This window comes from Dreissena polymorpha, chromosome 5, assembly GCF_020536995.1.
Source record: "Dreissena polymorpha isolate Duluth1 chromosome 5, UMN_Dpol_1.0, whole genome shotgun sequence".
Classification (NCBI taxonomy): Eukaryota; Metazoa; Mollusca; class Bivalvia; order Myida; family Dreissenidae; genus Dreissena; species Dreissena polymorpha.
The window spans coordinates 26,534,342-26,550,657 of record NC_068359.1 but is presented as its reverse complement, the minus strand read 5'-3'; the positions used below and the strand labels follow the sequence as shown (position 1 = coordinate 26,550,657).

Here is a 16,316-nt window from a genome sequence, read left to right as displayed (position 1 = left end):
GTAGAATTTAATTGTGTTTTGTTTCTGGAAAATGAATGAAATATTATAAGTCTAGATAACTTAATCAGATACATGCAAATATTTGTTCATGTCAGGAATCATAACTTTAACTTGCTATTTATTCACGCAACGTGCTCATTTTTTAAGAGTGTGTTTTGCGCAATGAAGACATGTATACGTTGCTGATATAAGGCACATAATAAGCATGGTATTATTAAGGCATTATATTTGAACACCCAGACTGAATTGCTATATGTGTAGCTGTAGTTAAGAACTCAGTTTTCATAAACCTCCATATTTGACTGGTTCGATCGAGCACATCGGAAACTAACATAAAAACGATAGGGGAGGTAACCGCTACAGTCCGTTTAAAAGTGCCCGTGATGATTTCGCTCCCTTAGAAATCAGAAATCAACTTATATACAAAAAACTGAACAATTAGAATTATGTAAACAATAAAAAAAATAATTATTATTACTATTATTTATTCTTAAGGCAAAATTGAGAACGAGCTCAACACCATTCATACTACAGTGGTTAGAGCTGAACACCATTCATGAAAAACTGCATTTGAGACTGTTTGTGTGCATATAATTTTCAAGAACATCGAAAAAATGCTTGTTTTATGCAGGGACCTATACACGTTGTTAGCTGTTGTCTTATTACGTGTATTGTTCCTATAATCTCGACTCTGAGACAACGTTTATGTATTTAACCGCAACTTGTTACATACATTCATGTATAGCGTTTCAAATTATTATAAGTAAACCTTTTCTACGCTAAAAACCCTGCCTAACTACCATAAGCGTATATTGATCATCATCATGTGGCTTGTAGAGATTTTATAACGAGGCAGATCTTCGACAATGAAAACTCATAACAATGGTCCCGGTAGTTTAAATATCTGTTTAATGTACTATATATGTGGGAAGCATAGGGAAGAGAAAGAAAAAAGTTTATCACGTTAAAAGAAACTTACTTCATTATGTATGATTATATAATTTCCTGGTCTTAATGGTTTATTATTGGCGTTTCCTGCATAAGTCAACTGTCTATTTACCATGGCTTCAAATAATTGTTCTTCGTTCTCATCGTAAACTTGGCCATTACAATTAAATCACTGAATCACTAAATTCTAACAAGATACTCTCTGATCTTCGTATAAACGAAGACCAACTTTGCCGATGTATTACTGTCCAATCAAAGAAGTCGTTGTAAAACTATCCGATCAAAAGTGTCCCTGTAAAATGTGGCAATAAACAACGCAAAAACAGCACTGCAAAATATAGCTCTCATGCCAATTGTATATTTGTTATGTATAACACTGTGCTTTTATTCGTGCCCATCCGTATTCCAAATCGCAGTTTTGAACTCCAAAATATTTAAATGATATTATAACTGTTTCTCGAAATCATAAATATAACTTAAGATCTGCCACCCATTACGATGTTGTTAATACCAAAGCGAATACAGGCTATAAGAAAAGAGCTTTTTCATACCATAGCATGGATATTTGGAACAGTATACCAATTGGAATAAGAATGGCATGCTCTATCTCTGCATTTAAAAGGCAATATAAAACATATTTATTTTCTAAATAATGATGTCATGTTATTTTATAATCAATGATATTTCACGTGTGTCTGTCTAAAAGGCAAAATGTGTGTTATGTATGGGTGTAAAAAAATATTGTTTGAATGTTTTACTTGTTACAGACCTATATATCTATGTTATATTAAGAAGGCCACATTGTAAAAAAGTATTGATTCATCTGCATAATATGTATCATGTGTCATTGTCAGTATGTGTAACCTTCTGTAAATAAAGCTTTTATTATTATTATTATTTTATTATTATTAATTTATATTGGTTACTTTTGATATGCGGTATCAGACGACTCCGAAATGGCGTAGGAAAAGGCGAGCTTGCCGAGCAAGTGTTTACTTACAAAAAGTATTTACCAGCACCAGAAACACAAGAAATACATGACCAGAGAATCTGAAATAAAATGTATTGCACAATATCATTTAAATGTATAAAATTATAAACACAAAACACTGTCAAACAATGTTTTGACATTCGTCGCCATTTGCAGTGCTCTCTAATAAGTTTGCAGCAATCATAAAACCTTTCGCAGTCAAAGTAAAAACACAAATATGAACTTACAAAACACTAAATTATAGTTTACAAACGTTCTTAAATTGTATTTTCTATGTACAAACATATATAAGATGAAAAACAATCATATTATACAATTTCTATAAAAATGTAAATTTATTCAAAACAAAGTATTTGTTTTATTATGATGACACCACGCGCGATTTAAGTCCAGACAGTTGTTGTTGCGATTATAAGATATATTTACTGACGAACATATGAGAAGCGTTCTGAGAAAACTGGGCATAATGCATGTGCGTAAAGTGTCGTCCCAGATTAGCCTGTGCAGTCCGCACAGGCTAATCAGGGACGACACTTTCCGCCTAAATTGGATTTTTGCTAAGAAGAGACATCATTTAAACGAAAAATGTCATAAAAGTGGAAAGTGTCGTCCCTGATTAGCCTGTGCTCACTGCACATGCTAATCTGGGACGACACTTTACGCACATGCATGATGTCCAGTTTTCTCAGAACACGACTCATATTTGCTTCTGATACACTTCTCATATTCCCGGAGTTCGACAGGAAAGCAATCGGTACCACACATGTCTGCTTGGTGGGCATGCGGCCTTATCAAAACAAGCTCCTCCGTGCGTGACTCTGGACTCGAACGCAAGACCTCCCAATACGTAGGCGAACGCACTGCCGAAAAGGTATGGACACCATAGTAGGCCAGTTCCTTCCCGAGAGCATGTATCATGTATTCCATTGCCGGGGGACTACGTCTTATCCAAGATCGAGGGTGAGACGCGTTCTGTGAAAACTGGGTTTATTGCATGTGCGTAAAGTGTCGTACCAGATTAGCCTGTGCAGTCCGCACAGGCTAATCAGGGACGACACTTTCCGCTTTTATGGTATTTTTCGTTAAAAGGAAGTCTCTTCTACACAAAAATCCAGTACAGGCGGAAAGTGTCGTCCCTGATTAGCCTGTGCGGACTGCACAGGCTAATCCGGCACGACACTTTACGCACATGCATTAAACCCAGTTTTCTCAGAACGCGACTAAGGGTAAGTGTAGGGGTTAGAACGCGTGAATGCGTAAGCTTCTTTCACATAATAATTATAGTTTGCGCACGGTTATTTTCGTATTAAAATTTTTGTGTGAACACATCTTCTGTGAATGTGAAAAAATATTGCTGCGATTTGAGAAGAAAAGAAACGTAGTATTCGTACTTTCACAATGAGATTCGTTTTTTCTTTCAGAGCGATGATTGAACATGACTTTAACTTCAGTCTCATATGTATACTAGGCGTACCACCCAACGCATATTTACATATGTTTACATAATGTGTTTTAGCATAGCATACAATACAAACGTAAAGCAGATTTCAACAATTTCACGTTCAGCCGCCCTCGACATATAAGAATTAGGATTCATATTTAAATATTGCATCTCATGATCAGCGAAAGCGAGCGTACGCGGCTTCCTACCCTAGACACGTTCCTGTTATTTACTGGCCGGCTGTTTCTCCAGTATAAAGTATGCGTGGTCGGCGTGAAGGTCGTTTACGGCGTACGGTTCCGCTTCCGGTCCGGAATTCGCCGCCGAGTTGGGCTCAAGAACGAAATAAACGTGGTCAGGCTTCATAGATTCCGATGGGTCGGTTCCCATATGAACCGGCTTGACCTTATTGGTCCCCGGCTCAAGAATGAAGTAAACGTGACTGGGATCCGCGCTGATCGCCTCTTCCGGTCCAGATACCAGCTTCACCTCGAGATTCTTGCTAGAGCCCGGCTCAACGATGCGGTACACGTGCTTGTTTTCTTCCGGTTCATGGAAAGACGCGGGTTTCTTCGTTTCAAGATCTTCGTAGTTGTTTGCATTAGTTTCGCCGGGAGCCAAGTTGTAATAAGCTAACTTCCGGCCTTGTTCTTTAGGAGGTGCTTGGTTCTTCACTGCTTTAATCGGGTAGCTCGCGTTGGTAAACGTTTTTGTTTTTGACTGTAAAGAACGTAAACATTGGAAATTAACCCATTTATGCCTAGTGGACTCTTCCATCCTTCCAAATTGGATCAATTTATTTCCAAAATAAGGGATTTCTAGTATATTTAATTCTATAATAAGAATATTTCTTACAGAAATTCCTTTACGCAAACAGCGCAGACCCAGATGAGACGCCGCATCATGCGGCGTCTCATCTGGGTCTACGCTGTTTGCCAAGGCCTTTTTTCTAGACGCTAGGCATAAATGGGTTAAAATGCAAAACGCAAAGTGTCATATCGATAGGATGATTCTATCTTTAAAGTAACATGTGTTTATTCGAAATTTGATTTTCATTTTTCCTCTGCCTTAAAGGGATCTTTTCACGCTTTGGTAAATTGACAAAATTGAAAAAAGTTGTTTCAGATCCGCAAATTTTCGTTTTAGTTTTGATATTTGTAAGGAAACAGTAATACTGAACATTAACCATGCTCTTATATAGCCATTATATGCATCTTTTGACGATTTTAAAACCTAAAAATTATAAAGCGTTGCAACGCGAAACGATTGAATAATTTGGAGAGTTCTGTTTTTGTCGTTAAATTTTGTTAAACTACGAAGATTGCTTATATAACGTATAAAATACGTCAAGAATGTGTACTCGGCGGAATAGCTCAGTAGGCTAAAGCGTTTTTACTTCAGGACTCTGGCAGGACTCCAGGGGTCACTGGTTCGAAACCTGCTCCGGGCAATGTTCTTTTCCTTTTTTAAATTTTATTCTTGATTTTTTACTGGTGCTTTTACGATCCAATGATTATATTTATCAATATAAAGCATTTAATGAATAAGTTAAAAAATGCCAAAATCTGTGAAAAGGCCCCTTTAACCATACTGAACAATTGTTCTTTAAGTTACCCAAAGCATTATTATGTAATAAGTATGTATTTACAAACAATGAAATCTTCCTTTCTTACTCATTCATTCAATGATTGAATTATTCACTCATTCATTAATTAATATATTCACCCATTCATCCATTCATTCACTCTTCATTAACTCATTCATTCTTCTATAAATAGCAAACATTACGTCATCAATTTCTGTGTAGTTGCTACTCCGTACGACCGGCTGTGTAGGTACGTGAGTACTTTGGGCCGTGCAAGATCGTCGACATTTCTTCACAACGCCTGCCAGTTTCCTTAAAATTTCAAGATCAATCATTAAGACTAATAATGTGCACGTAAAAAATAACCGTTTGTGCGCACACATAAGCAGACGGTATTGGTGCTAACGACAGCGGTACATTTTTGTCCCAAGGATAAGCATTGATGGATTTTTAACTACAAGTAACTTAGCGATGTCTGTGTTCATGGTGAGACTGAGTCTCCAATGTTTTTAGTCCGAGGTCAAGGTCAATCGGGGTAATAACTTTTTCCAGAATCGATGGATTTCAAAATAAATGTAGATGTGATAAGCATGGTGCGACCGAGTATCTTACACACAAACCAGGCACCATATTCCACGCTAAAAGTCACAGTGCAAACAACAGGTTGTCAAATGTTTCATAAAAAAAACTTAACATTTACTTCGATCGGTTCCATATTACTTTCGATGAGTGACTTTTTTCGTGATGAAGTGGCAAATGCAAGAAATATGTCTAGGTTAAGATCACAGTTCAAGGTCAAATCAAGAAATAAGATCTAAATACATAATGCGGAGAATAACTGTGTCCAGCATGGTTTAATTTTAAATAACTTAGAACAAGTAATAACAATTGTGAAATGAAGTGCGCGGCTATTTTGAAGTGTGCGTTGATACTGACACGTACAAAGCTTGGGTACAAACGGAAGCAGTACTTACCTGTACAGTTTGGGTACAAACAGTAGCAGTACTTACCTGTATAGTTTAGGTACGAAAAGTAGCAGTACTTACCTGTATAGTTTGGGTACAAACAGTAGCAGTACTTACCTACACAGTTTGGCTACGAACAGTAGCAGTACTTACCTGTACAGTTTGGGTACGAACAGTAACAGTAGCAGTAATTACCTGTACAGTTTGGGTACGAACAGTAACAGTAGCAGTAATTACCTGTACAGTTCGGGTACGAAATGTAGCAATACTACCTACACAGTTTTGGTACGAACAGTAGCAGTACTTATCTGTACAGTTTGGGTACGAACAGTAGCAGTACTTACCTGTACAGTTTGAGAAACGAACAGTAGCAGTAACGAAGATGTGACTTACCTACACAGTTTGGGTTCGAACAGTCGCAGTGCTGACCTGTACAGTTGGGAAAGTAACAGTAGCAGTGACGAAGATGTGACTTACCTACACATTTTGGGTACGGAAAGTAACAGTAACGAAAACAAGACCTACCTGTACAGTTTGGATACCAACATTTACGAAGCCGAGACTTTCCTGTACAGTTTGGGTACGAACAGTAGCAGTATCGAAGACGTGACTTACCTGTACAGTTTTGGAACGAACTGTAGCAGTAACGAAGACGAGACTTACCTGTACAGTTTTGGTACGAATAGTAGCAGTAACGAAGACGAGACGAATCCGACGACGTAGAAAAGAAATGATAGCCCGACCGCTAAAACCAGGTTGCAATCTGGAGCAGACGATACCAAATATACAGGAACGCCAATAATGATAGAGTAGACCATATGGGCATAGGTTATTTTGCACTTTGTACTATTTTTGGTGAAATAAATGATAATCTGTATTTTCTTAACTGTTGTTACTTCATTTCAATGATATTAATTCTCACAAAAAGTAGCTTTGACTCAAAACTGTTTTCCTTTGGTTTTAACTCTCCCATATGTGCCCTATATGTTATTGCTGGGGAAATATACGATATAGATTTTAAGTGATCTTCCTTCGCCGTATCGTACCAAGCAAACAGTCATATGTGTGTCCATTTCTTTTAAGGTCACACCTCTTGGTTTTAAGGTCACACCTCTTGGGAGCTCCCCCCCCCCCCACCACCGCCATCCCATCCAAATGATCTGATGTCGGTTACGATGCATTATATATCCCTTGTCAACAAAGAGGGTCAAAGTAAACTAAATATTTTTTCCTTGAAATATTGAAGCTTAAGTAATGGAAACGCACAAACTGTACGACAATTGTAAAACCTCGACGTTGTCACGATTCAATGTTAACATATATAAAAGAATCTGGAGCAAAAAGACTATACACAATTATAAATAAAATTAATGAACAACCATCAGTAAAAGCAAAATGGTGTACTAAACTTAATGCCACAATTAATGAGAAAGAATGGAATTGCATATTTGAGCTACCCTTTTTAATAACCAATGACGTAAAAGTGCAGTGGTTCCAATATAGAAAAAACTCACAGAATACTTGGAACAAATAGTCTCTTAAATAAAATAAAAATTACTAATGATCCAATACGTTCTGTTTGCAAACAAAGTGATACAACTTTAGAACATTTATTCTGGGAATGTCAGATATCCAAAACAATTATTGACGAAATGTTACCCGGACAATCTTTTCCATTTATTGATCAGACAATTTGTCTTCTTGGATATTTAATAATGTCTGCTAGTACCATAAATAATGCAATTTTATTTTTAAAGCTATACTTATACAAGTGTAAAACAAATAAATTCATTCCAAGCATAGCAGGAGCCAAGAAATACGTAAAATATTAATATGATACCTTGAGAAAAATTTTAATTTCAAAAAACAAAATATAGCATCCTTTGCTAAAGAATGGGAACTTTTTATTACCATTTTATCACAGACTTAGAATTTAAACGTGAGGATTGTCGTAGTTACACCTGTATATCTTTTCTTTTTCTTATTGCTATTTTTCTTTCAACACATAATTAAAAGTATCATAATAGGTACCCTTAGATGTTTTGATTTTTTTTTGCGTTTGATCTCTTCATCTCTGATTGCGTCACACAAGTGTGTTTTATGATTTAATATTATACATGTATTTTTCTTTAAATATAACGTGTTGAAAACTTTCTTTATTAAATCTATATTTTGTTAAATCTGCATTATCAGACAATTATACATTTCGCAATTCAACACTTACGTTATCTTTCATATATATGTGCAATATAATATAGAAAGAATAATTACGTACTATCATGCACAATTATATTTAGTAAGTATGTAAAACACCTTCTTTGAAGTGTTTTATTTTTTAAATATGTGTTGTATTTGAATGTTTTTAATACAACTATGTTTGTATACTCTCTTCAAGTACATGTAAATGAACTGCTACATATAAAACATGTATGAATGTATTACTTTATATTGAAAATAAAATGTTGCAGTCGAAAAAAATAAAAAAAATATTCATCTTTTTCAGAACAGTCTTTTCCTGTTGTTTCTGAAAAATATAATCATTTATAAGTACAGATTACTATTGTTTAGGCCATGTTTTGATGCATGTGTACCAATAAATAAATAAGTATCGATTTATTGAGTGATAAATTGTTATGTATTGTGAAAAACAAAATTCCGTGACTAAATCTACAATTTCAATATAATTTCTGACTTGGTTAACAATAACATGTACTAATAAAGTTTTAGAAACTTGACCGAGATGACAATATCAATTGTTATTTTCGAGATTAAGAAAGTTGTTTAATAGAGGACTGAAGTGGTAATTTCCCACTTAACAGAAACTAGTTTATGCCAGCATCCCGCAAAAGAGTCTACATGATGCGAAAAAGTGCCGTATGTTCGTCGGTCCCATAAACAATAGCTATGCCCATATCAGAATTTTTATGGGACCCATGACATCCGTTCAATACAAGTACCAGCAAGCCATATTTGGACACGGTATAAGCTTTTGTATGGGTTGAAGGGGTTGTTATACCATTAAGACCCAGTCTGCACCCATAATCGTGGTAAAGGTACTTTAAAATACAAATGGGCAGCGCTCATAGTAAAAGGGGCATAATGTATGTGCGTAAAGTATCGTCCCAGATTAACATGCGCAGTCCGCATGAGCTATTTAAGGGACTTTTTGCTTTTGTGTAGTTTTAAGAAAGTGTCTTTTAAGGGAAAATACAGTTTAAGTCGAAAGTATCGTCCTTGATTATCCTGTGTGGACTGCTTTAAGCCACGTTTTCCCAGAACGAGGCTCAAATGTGTTCCCAAAATGGGCCCAATACCTGCTTAAGCTTCGGAGCGCGGCCCAGTTCAATTTGGCCAAAGTCGAAGTATGTTTACATACTTTTTCTAAATTGCGCAGTTTACCAAAAAGTATTGGTCCGTAAGATAGGAGAAAAACAACTTTGCACAGTTTATTGTCTGACTTGTAAGACGTTATTCACGTACATACAAGTACGTGCTATACAACTAATTAGCACGCATGTTTCCGCTAATTGATATGACAAGATTATTTATAGATCCGAATGAACATGCGCCAAATACAACTATTATAGGTTTCAGTAAATAGTGAAAATTCCGTAAATGTTACCTTAACAGTATAATGGTTTATTAAACAATACATTCAGAAGGCTAAAAGCCCAAGTGGACACAGCAAGCATACAGTGTTTACAAAGTACACAGGTTATTATTATAAAAAATATAGTTATACAAAGAAGTAAAATGTTTGATTGCTACGATACATACATGAATTATTATATATTACACTAGTATAACACAAAAGATAAATAACAACTCACCATCCATCTTGTTAGTTTAATCCGTCGTTATCGATCTAGCATGTCTCTGAAAGCAGGGAAGTAAATTGTCAGAATGAGAAAATCAATGGTGAGTGTTCTAAATACGCGCATGCTTGTGTTGGTTTCAAATGGGAATATCGACACGTGCGCCTCGCTTTGGGAAAATGGGGCATATTGCATGTGCGTAAAGTATCTGCCCAGATCAGCGTGAAAACGGGGCATAATGCATGTGTGTAAAGTGTCAGCCCAGATCAGCGTGAAAACGGGGCATATTGCACGTGCGTAAAGTGTCTACCCAGATCAGCGTGAACACGAGCGTGAACACGGGGCATAATGCGTGTGCGTAAAGTGTCAGCACAGAACAGCGTGAAAACGGGACATAATGCACGTGCGTAAAGTGTCTACCCAGATCAGCTTGAAAACGGGGCATAATGCGTGTGCGTAAAGTGTCAGCACAGAACAGCGTGAAAACGGGACATAATGCGTGTGCGTAAAGTGTCTACCCAGATCAGCTTGAAAACGGGGCATAATGCGTGTGCGTAAAGTGTCTGCACAGATCAGCGTGAAAACGAGACATAGTGCGTGTGCGTGAAGTGTCAGCCCAGATCAGCGTGTGCAGACACCGCATGCTAATCGTAGACGAAACTTTACGCTTCATGCTTTTTTGGTTTAAAGGAAGTCTCTTCTAAACGACTATCATCTAAGCCACTATCCAGTTTATATGGAAAGTGTCGTCACTGATTATCATGTGCGGAATGTGAATTAAACCAAGTGTTCACAGAACGCGGACGAGGGAGAGGATTTCTTAAATTTGTCAATAAATTGCATACGTCGGAAACAGTCGCCACTGTTAAGTAGCCTCCGCCAGCTATCAGTTTGGACAAGGCAACCAAAACATGATTGTCTTGTAAATTGTTTAATAGTCCACATAAAGGTCTCATTAGCAAACGTGCACTGGTTCCTTTGGATCAAAATTATATCGTTGAAGTCTAAGCAGGCTAGCTCCGGACTACATATCTAAGTACCGCCGAGTCGATCCCCGGCCACATAATCTTGAGGGGATTTATATCATTTAAACTATACGGTCATTCTAAACCTACATCTTATTCAAGTAGGGCATTTATCAGTTACTGACATAAGTATGTGTACTCGTAAACAAGATTATCCCGGAAGAGTGTGAGTGGGTTAAGTGACCACCACTGAAATAATGTTGAAATCAAAGCGCTGAAGGCACTGAAGTTGTTCGCTGGTGTCGTCCTTGATTAGCTTGTGTGCATTGCACAGGCTAATCAGTGTTCACAGGCTAATCTTATTTGACATGCATTAAGCCCCATTTTCCCTGAAAGCAGGCAATATGTACAGATATCAATGATAAACACTAGACTGGCCAATGTCGACTTACAAGCTGGTAAATACACCCACTGCAGTAGTAGAGCAGACGCTCATAAGCATTCGTCGTCTGTTGTGCAGACAGGCAGCGGTAATCCTTCCTAGCTTAATGAGTTACAGTCCTTAGCGTAGCTAAGCTAGCCTAGCACATAATGATTTGCAAAACATGCGCTGTAAACTTAGTCGGCCGCTAACGCGACCAACTAAAAAGGCGAAAAATTAAACTAAACAAACAAAACAACGCGCAGCCTTTTTTCGTGCTTGGCAGGTTCCTTACATAATGCAGCCTTATGTGCTGAATTACCATTACTTACAAATTGTGAAACACACACACATGTGTATTACAACTGACCGTAGGATCGTTTGTCCGCCCGATCAAGGTAAAAAATGTCATGATAAGGCTCATAACATGTATGCGATATCAACTTAAACGTTCAGTTAAGCTAACAAATTGTAAACTTTAGACTGAAATAATATTCATAAAACAAACAATATGATTATCACACCTTTAAAACATTTGCGAACACTTATCTGGTTACCAAACACATAAACATTCAATGTTTATACCTACCGGTGGGTCGTTTGCTTAACTGGCAAATGAAGTTTTGAGCAAATAGACCCAATGATCGTGTTTTCGCAAGAGTAATATATCTTTATTTAAATGAGCATCGCAATGGAAAAATGGGACTTAATACATGTGCGTATAGTGTTGTTCCAGATAAGCCTTTGCAGTTCGCACAGGCTAACCAGGGACGACACTTTCCGCTCAGACAAGTTTTTCCTCTAGTAGAATAATTTCATAAATGCTGCATGGCTTCCTTATTAGCCTGTGCGAACTACATATGCATTAGCCTGTGCGAACTACAGATGTATTAGCCTGTGCGAACTACAGATGTATTAGCCTGTGCGAACTACAGATGTATTAGCCTGTGCGAACTACAGATGTATTAGCCTGTGCGAACTACAGATGTATTAGCCTGTGCGAACTACATATGCATTAGCCTGTGCGAACTACAGATGTATTAGCCTGTGCGAACTACAGATGTATTAGCCTGTGCGAACTACAGATGTATTAGCCTGTGCGAACTACAGATGTATTAGCCTGTGCGAACTACAGATGTATTAGCCTGTGCGAACTACAGATGTATTAGCCTGTGCGAACTACAGATGTATTAGCCTGTGCGAACTACAGATGTATTAGCCTGTGCGAACTACAGATGTATTAGCCTGTGCGAACTACAGATGTATTAGCCTGTGCGAACTACAGATGTATTAGCCTGTGCGAACTACAGATGTATTAGCCTGTGCGAACTACAGATGTATTAGCCTGTGCGAACTACATATGCATTAGCCTGTGCGAACTACAGATGTATTAGCCTGTGCGAACTACAGATGTATTAGCCTGTGCGACCTACATATGTATTAGCCTGTGCGAACTACACATGCATTAGCCTGTGCGAACTACAGATGTATTAACCTGTGCGAACTACACACGTATTAAGACCCATTTTCCAACAGCGCTGTTCGGATATATTTATATATAATTTTATATTCTTTATGTTGAAATATAGAATTACAGAACCAACATTCTATTTTACATGGTCTATAATGTGTATAAAGGCGTAAATAAACGCTGCAAAAATGGGAAAAAAGAGCAAAGAGTGTATTACTTTGATTATTCCAAATATAACGCAACTATCCGATAGTTTGGGTTAATTAATGGTTTCCCTTATAATGAGGAAGCGAAAACGTAAATATGCTGCAATTGTTAAACAATTTTGCTTTCATGTTCTAGTATTATGCCGTTGCCGCGATGACAAATAAATATTACGTATTGTGAAAAGGTCCGTTTCCTTTTTCCCTAAGGACGTTAACTGCAACATTGTCATTGTTTAAGTTTGTCTTTACATTTGTTTCATTGTTTTTTGGCGGCCAATAAATACCGGTTTAGATTTCTGATGCAAAGACATTAATCAGCGGGTGTGTATACCAACTAACTATTAATTCACATTGATAGACCCTTGATAAACCCTAATGACATAGTAAAAACAATTGCTAATTGGTCGAATAACAAAGATCCCTATATATATTTTTGCAACTAAAAACGAAAACTATGTTTTCCATATTAAGCTCGTGTTTGGGACCTCTGTTGTGTTGTTAATGATTACTATTACAAATGAAGTTGTTGTTGTTTTCTGGCGGAAGATCACATCAGTCTATGGATGATGACAGCCCCTGGTGTCATATGCAATACATGTACAGTACACTTCTCGAAAATGAAATTCGTGCGCATCATGCGCATTAAAAGCAGCATTAAATAACGGATATGCAAGTGCATATTTCTGTACTTTTTCTGCATTTTTAACTTATATCATCCAAGTAAAATGTATTTATTTAGAAAAAATAAACGTAAGCGTTTTTTGCGTTAACGATTGTTTTGTGTAATATACTAAAGTTTATTAAACTGATTGTGTATGCATGTATACATAGCAACTTAAGTGAAATCTTTGCAAAGCTTTTATTTAGCGGTCATCAAATGTCTAAAGTGAACAAAATAAGCGTGGGAACTGAAGATCTCGAGTAAACAAGACAGCGAGTGCAATAATAGTAAAATATTTTTGGAGAACAAAGTAACTTACATGCAAATTCCATATGAAATGACACACTTTGAGCCTTTATTTCTCAATTTTGTTATCGCCTTAGTTTCAGTAACTTTAATATCACTTATCGGACTCTTAAACAATACATCGAAAGTCATCCAATCGCACTAAATGGTACTCTGCCACTATACTAGCCACTCCGACTTGAATGTTTTCCAAATATGTACATGTTATTAAGCATATTGATAAACCTGTCATTTAAAGGCGTTGAAAACACAAGTTTTAGGAGGTGGAAAAAGAAAAAGGCTCAAAATTCTGCCAAAATTCATTTCTTTCTCATCATCTTGACATTATGGCCATTCAATTGTGAACGTTTTGAGCGAGATCCATGTAAAAGTTTAAGAGAATAACAATTCAAAAGCTGTGGAAAGCACGGGCATCTGTCCGTAAGTACGTACGTAGGTACGTACGGAAGTAGGGACAAGTGCTATGCTTTGTGCCTCCCACTTCGTGCTGGCAAAACACTATTATATTGATGTTTCATTAACCACTCTTCCTCCGTAAGCCTAGTTAACACCCCATCATATTGCCCAATAACCCGGTTATATCAACTTTATGACGAATTGTATAAATAATGTTACATTTTTACATGGTTCCGTGAAGTTGAAGCGGGTATTAACTTATAGCTTTAACTTTAACTTAGTTTCAAAAAACACTTCCCTTAATTAAAACTTTGTTTATATCACAGTTTTTGTTAGAATATATAAATTACCGGGTTATATTTCAGAGGTCAACTCATATATTGAATGGCTGGAGAAATCTTATTTTCATTTATCTTTATTTGATTGAATACAAGAGACCTACCCGGTATGCGACGTTTTGACGCCGATATCCCAACTTACAGGAAATAAGCGGTATAACTAACAATTTCATCAGATTGAAAATCAATTATGACAAAACAAACCTTATATGGATTGGCTCCAAAAAGTTTAGCATACAATCAATAAAAACTAAATATAAACTAGTCTGGGGCACAACAAACTTTAAAGTTTTAGGAATATTATTTGATGTTGATTTAAAGAAAATAATAGAAATAAACTTCACGAGTAAACTGGAAAAGCTGCACAATATCATAAATTTTTGGAAAAGAAGAAATTTAACACCCCTAGGAAAGAAAACAGTTGTTAAATCACTACTACTTCCCCTTTTTACACACCTGTTTGTAGCTCTTCCTAGCCCAGGAGAAAAAGTTTTAAAACAAATAAATAGCCTTTTTTCCAATTTTATATGGGATGGACCAGCAAAAATTAAACAAACTATTGCTATTAAATCATATGATGATGGAGGAGTTGCCATGACTGATATATATGCTTTTGAAAAAACTATGAAAATGACATGGTTAAGGAAAATTGTATCAAGTAATGGAAAATGTTTCCAACTTGTATATTCTATGTTTGATGTGAAGAAAATGTTTAATTTGGGGAAAAAATACGTAGAAAAAATTATGATAAGTTTAAAAAATTGTTTTTGGAGAGATGTCCTTACATGTTACATTGAGTATATTAATAAACAAAATGTCAGTAAGTGTGAAGATATCCTTGATATGACGTTATTTTATAACCACAATTTTAAGATAGGTGGGAATATTATATATAACAAAAAAATGTATGATAGGGGAATTAGATATGTAAGAGATATAAATTGTATTTGGATATAATCAAAACAAACTTGTCTATAAATGTTTTAGCTATAATACAGATATACCCACTTGCCATTTAAAATGGAATACACTTTTTAATAACGTTGAATGGACAAAAGTGCATGCACTTGTTTTTATTATATCTAAAGACACTTACACTCAGTGGTTCCAGACAAGAATTGTTCACAGAATCCTAGGAACCAAATCTTTGTTATTTAAAATGAACATTGTTCATGACAATTTATGTTCTTTCTGTAAAGAAAATGAAGAAACCCTATTACATATATTTTGGGACTGCATTTTCACAAAGAGAATTGTTAATTATGTTGTAGACTTTTTAAGATCCCATAATGTGCAAAAATGTACTGATATTTCATGTCAAACAATGTTGTTTGGTTGTACAAGTATTAACACGACTGATATTAATATTCTTATTCTTGAAATTAAAAAGTATATATTTGTATGCCAGAAAAAGGGTCTATTACCTTCAATAAGGGGGCTGAATAATTATCTTTGCGTAGCATGGGAGATTCAATCTAATACTAAATGTAAAGAAAAGAAACTACTTAACTGGTCAATTGTAAAACTTTTTGTAGATCAATAGAACAGTGTTATTGTAAATTGTGTTGTTTACTTAAAATATTTAATACCATGGTCGTTTGATTAATGTTTTTAATTGTCTGAAGTCAAAACGTTTGATTAAAGCTTATGTTTTTCTGAAGTCCAAACAATTGTTGTTTTTTTTTGTTTCATAACATCGCATGTATGTGTCTGTGTATGTGTGAACTGTAGGATTGTGTCTATATAATGGAATGCATGGATTTTATTTACCTCTATTATATTATTCGTTTGAATTGTTAAACAACTA

The 16,316-nt window shown here is 35.9% G+C and overlaps 1 protein-coding gene across 2 annotated transcripts; it reads right to left on the bottom strand.

The window, feature by feature from the left end:
* Nucleotides 1–1,997: 1,997 nt before the first annotated feature.
* On the bottom strand, nt 1,998–13,857 carry LOC127830966 (uncharacterized). Of its 2 annotated transcripts, XM_052355917.1 has the most exons (5): nt 13,789–13,857; nt 9,761–9,806; nt 6,594–6,693; nt 5,169–5,277; nt 1,998–4,100 (listed from the first exon to the last, which is right to left on the bottom strand). In XM_052355917.1, exons 2-5 carry the CDS (start codon nt 9,765–9,767, stop codon nt 3,606–3,608), a joined length of 711 nt encoding a protein of 236 aa, XP_052211877.1. In that variant the 5' UTR covers nt 9,768–9,806; nt 13,789–13,857; the 3' UTR covers nt 1,998–3,605. The 2 variants fall into 2 exon arrangements, with proteins under 2 accessions (XP_052211877.1, XP_052211876.1); XM_052355916.1 differs by lacking the exon at nt 13,789–13,857 and having other exon boundaries at nt 9,761–9,897.
* Nucleotides 13,858–16,316: the final 2,459 nt, after the last annotated feature.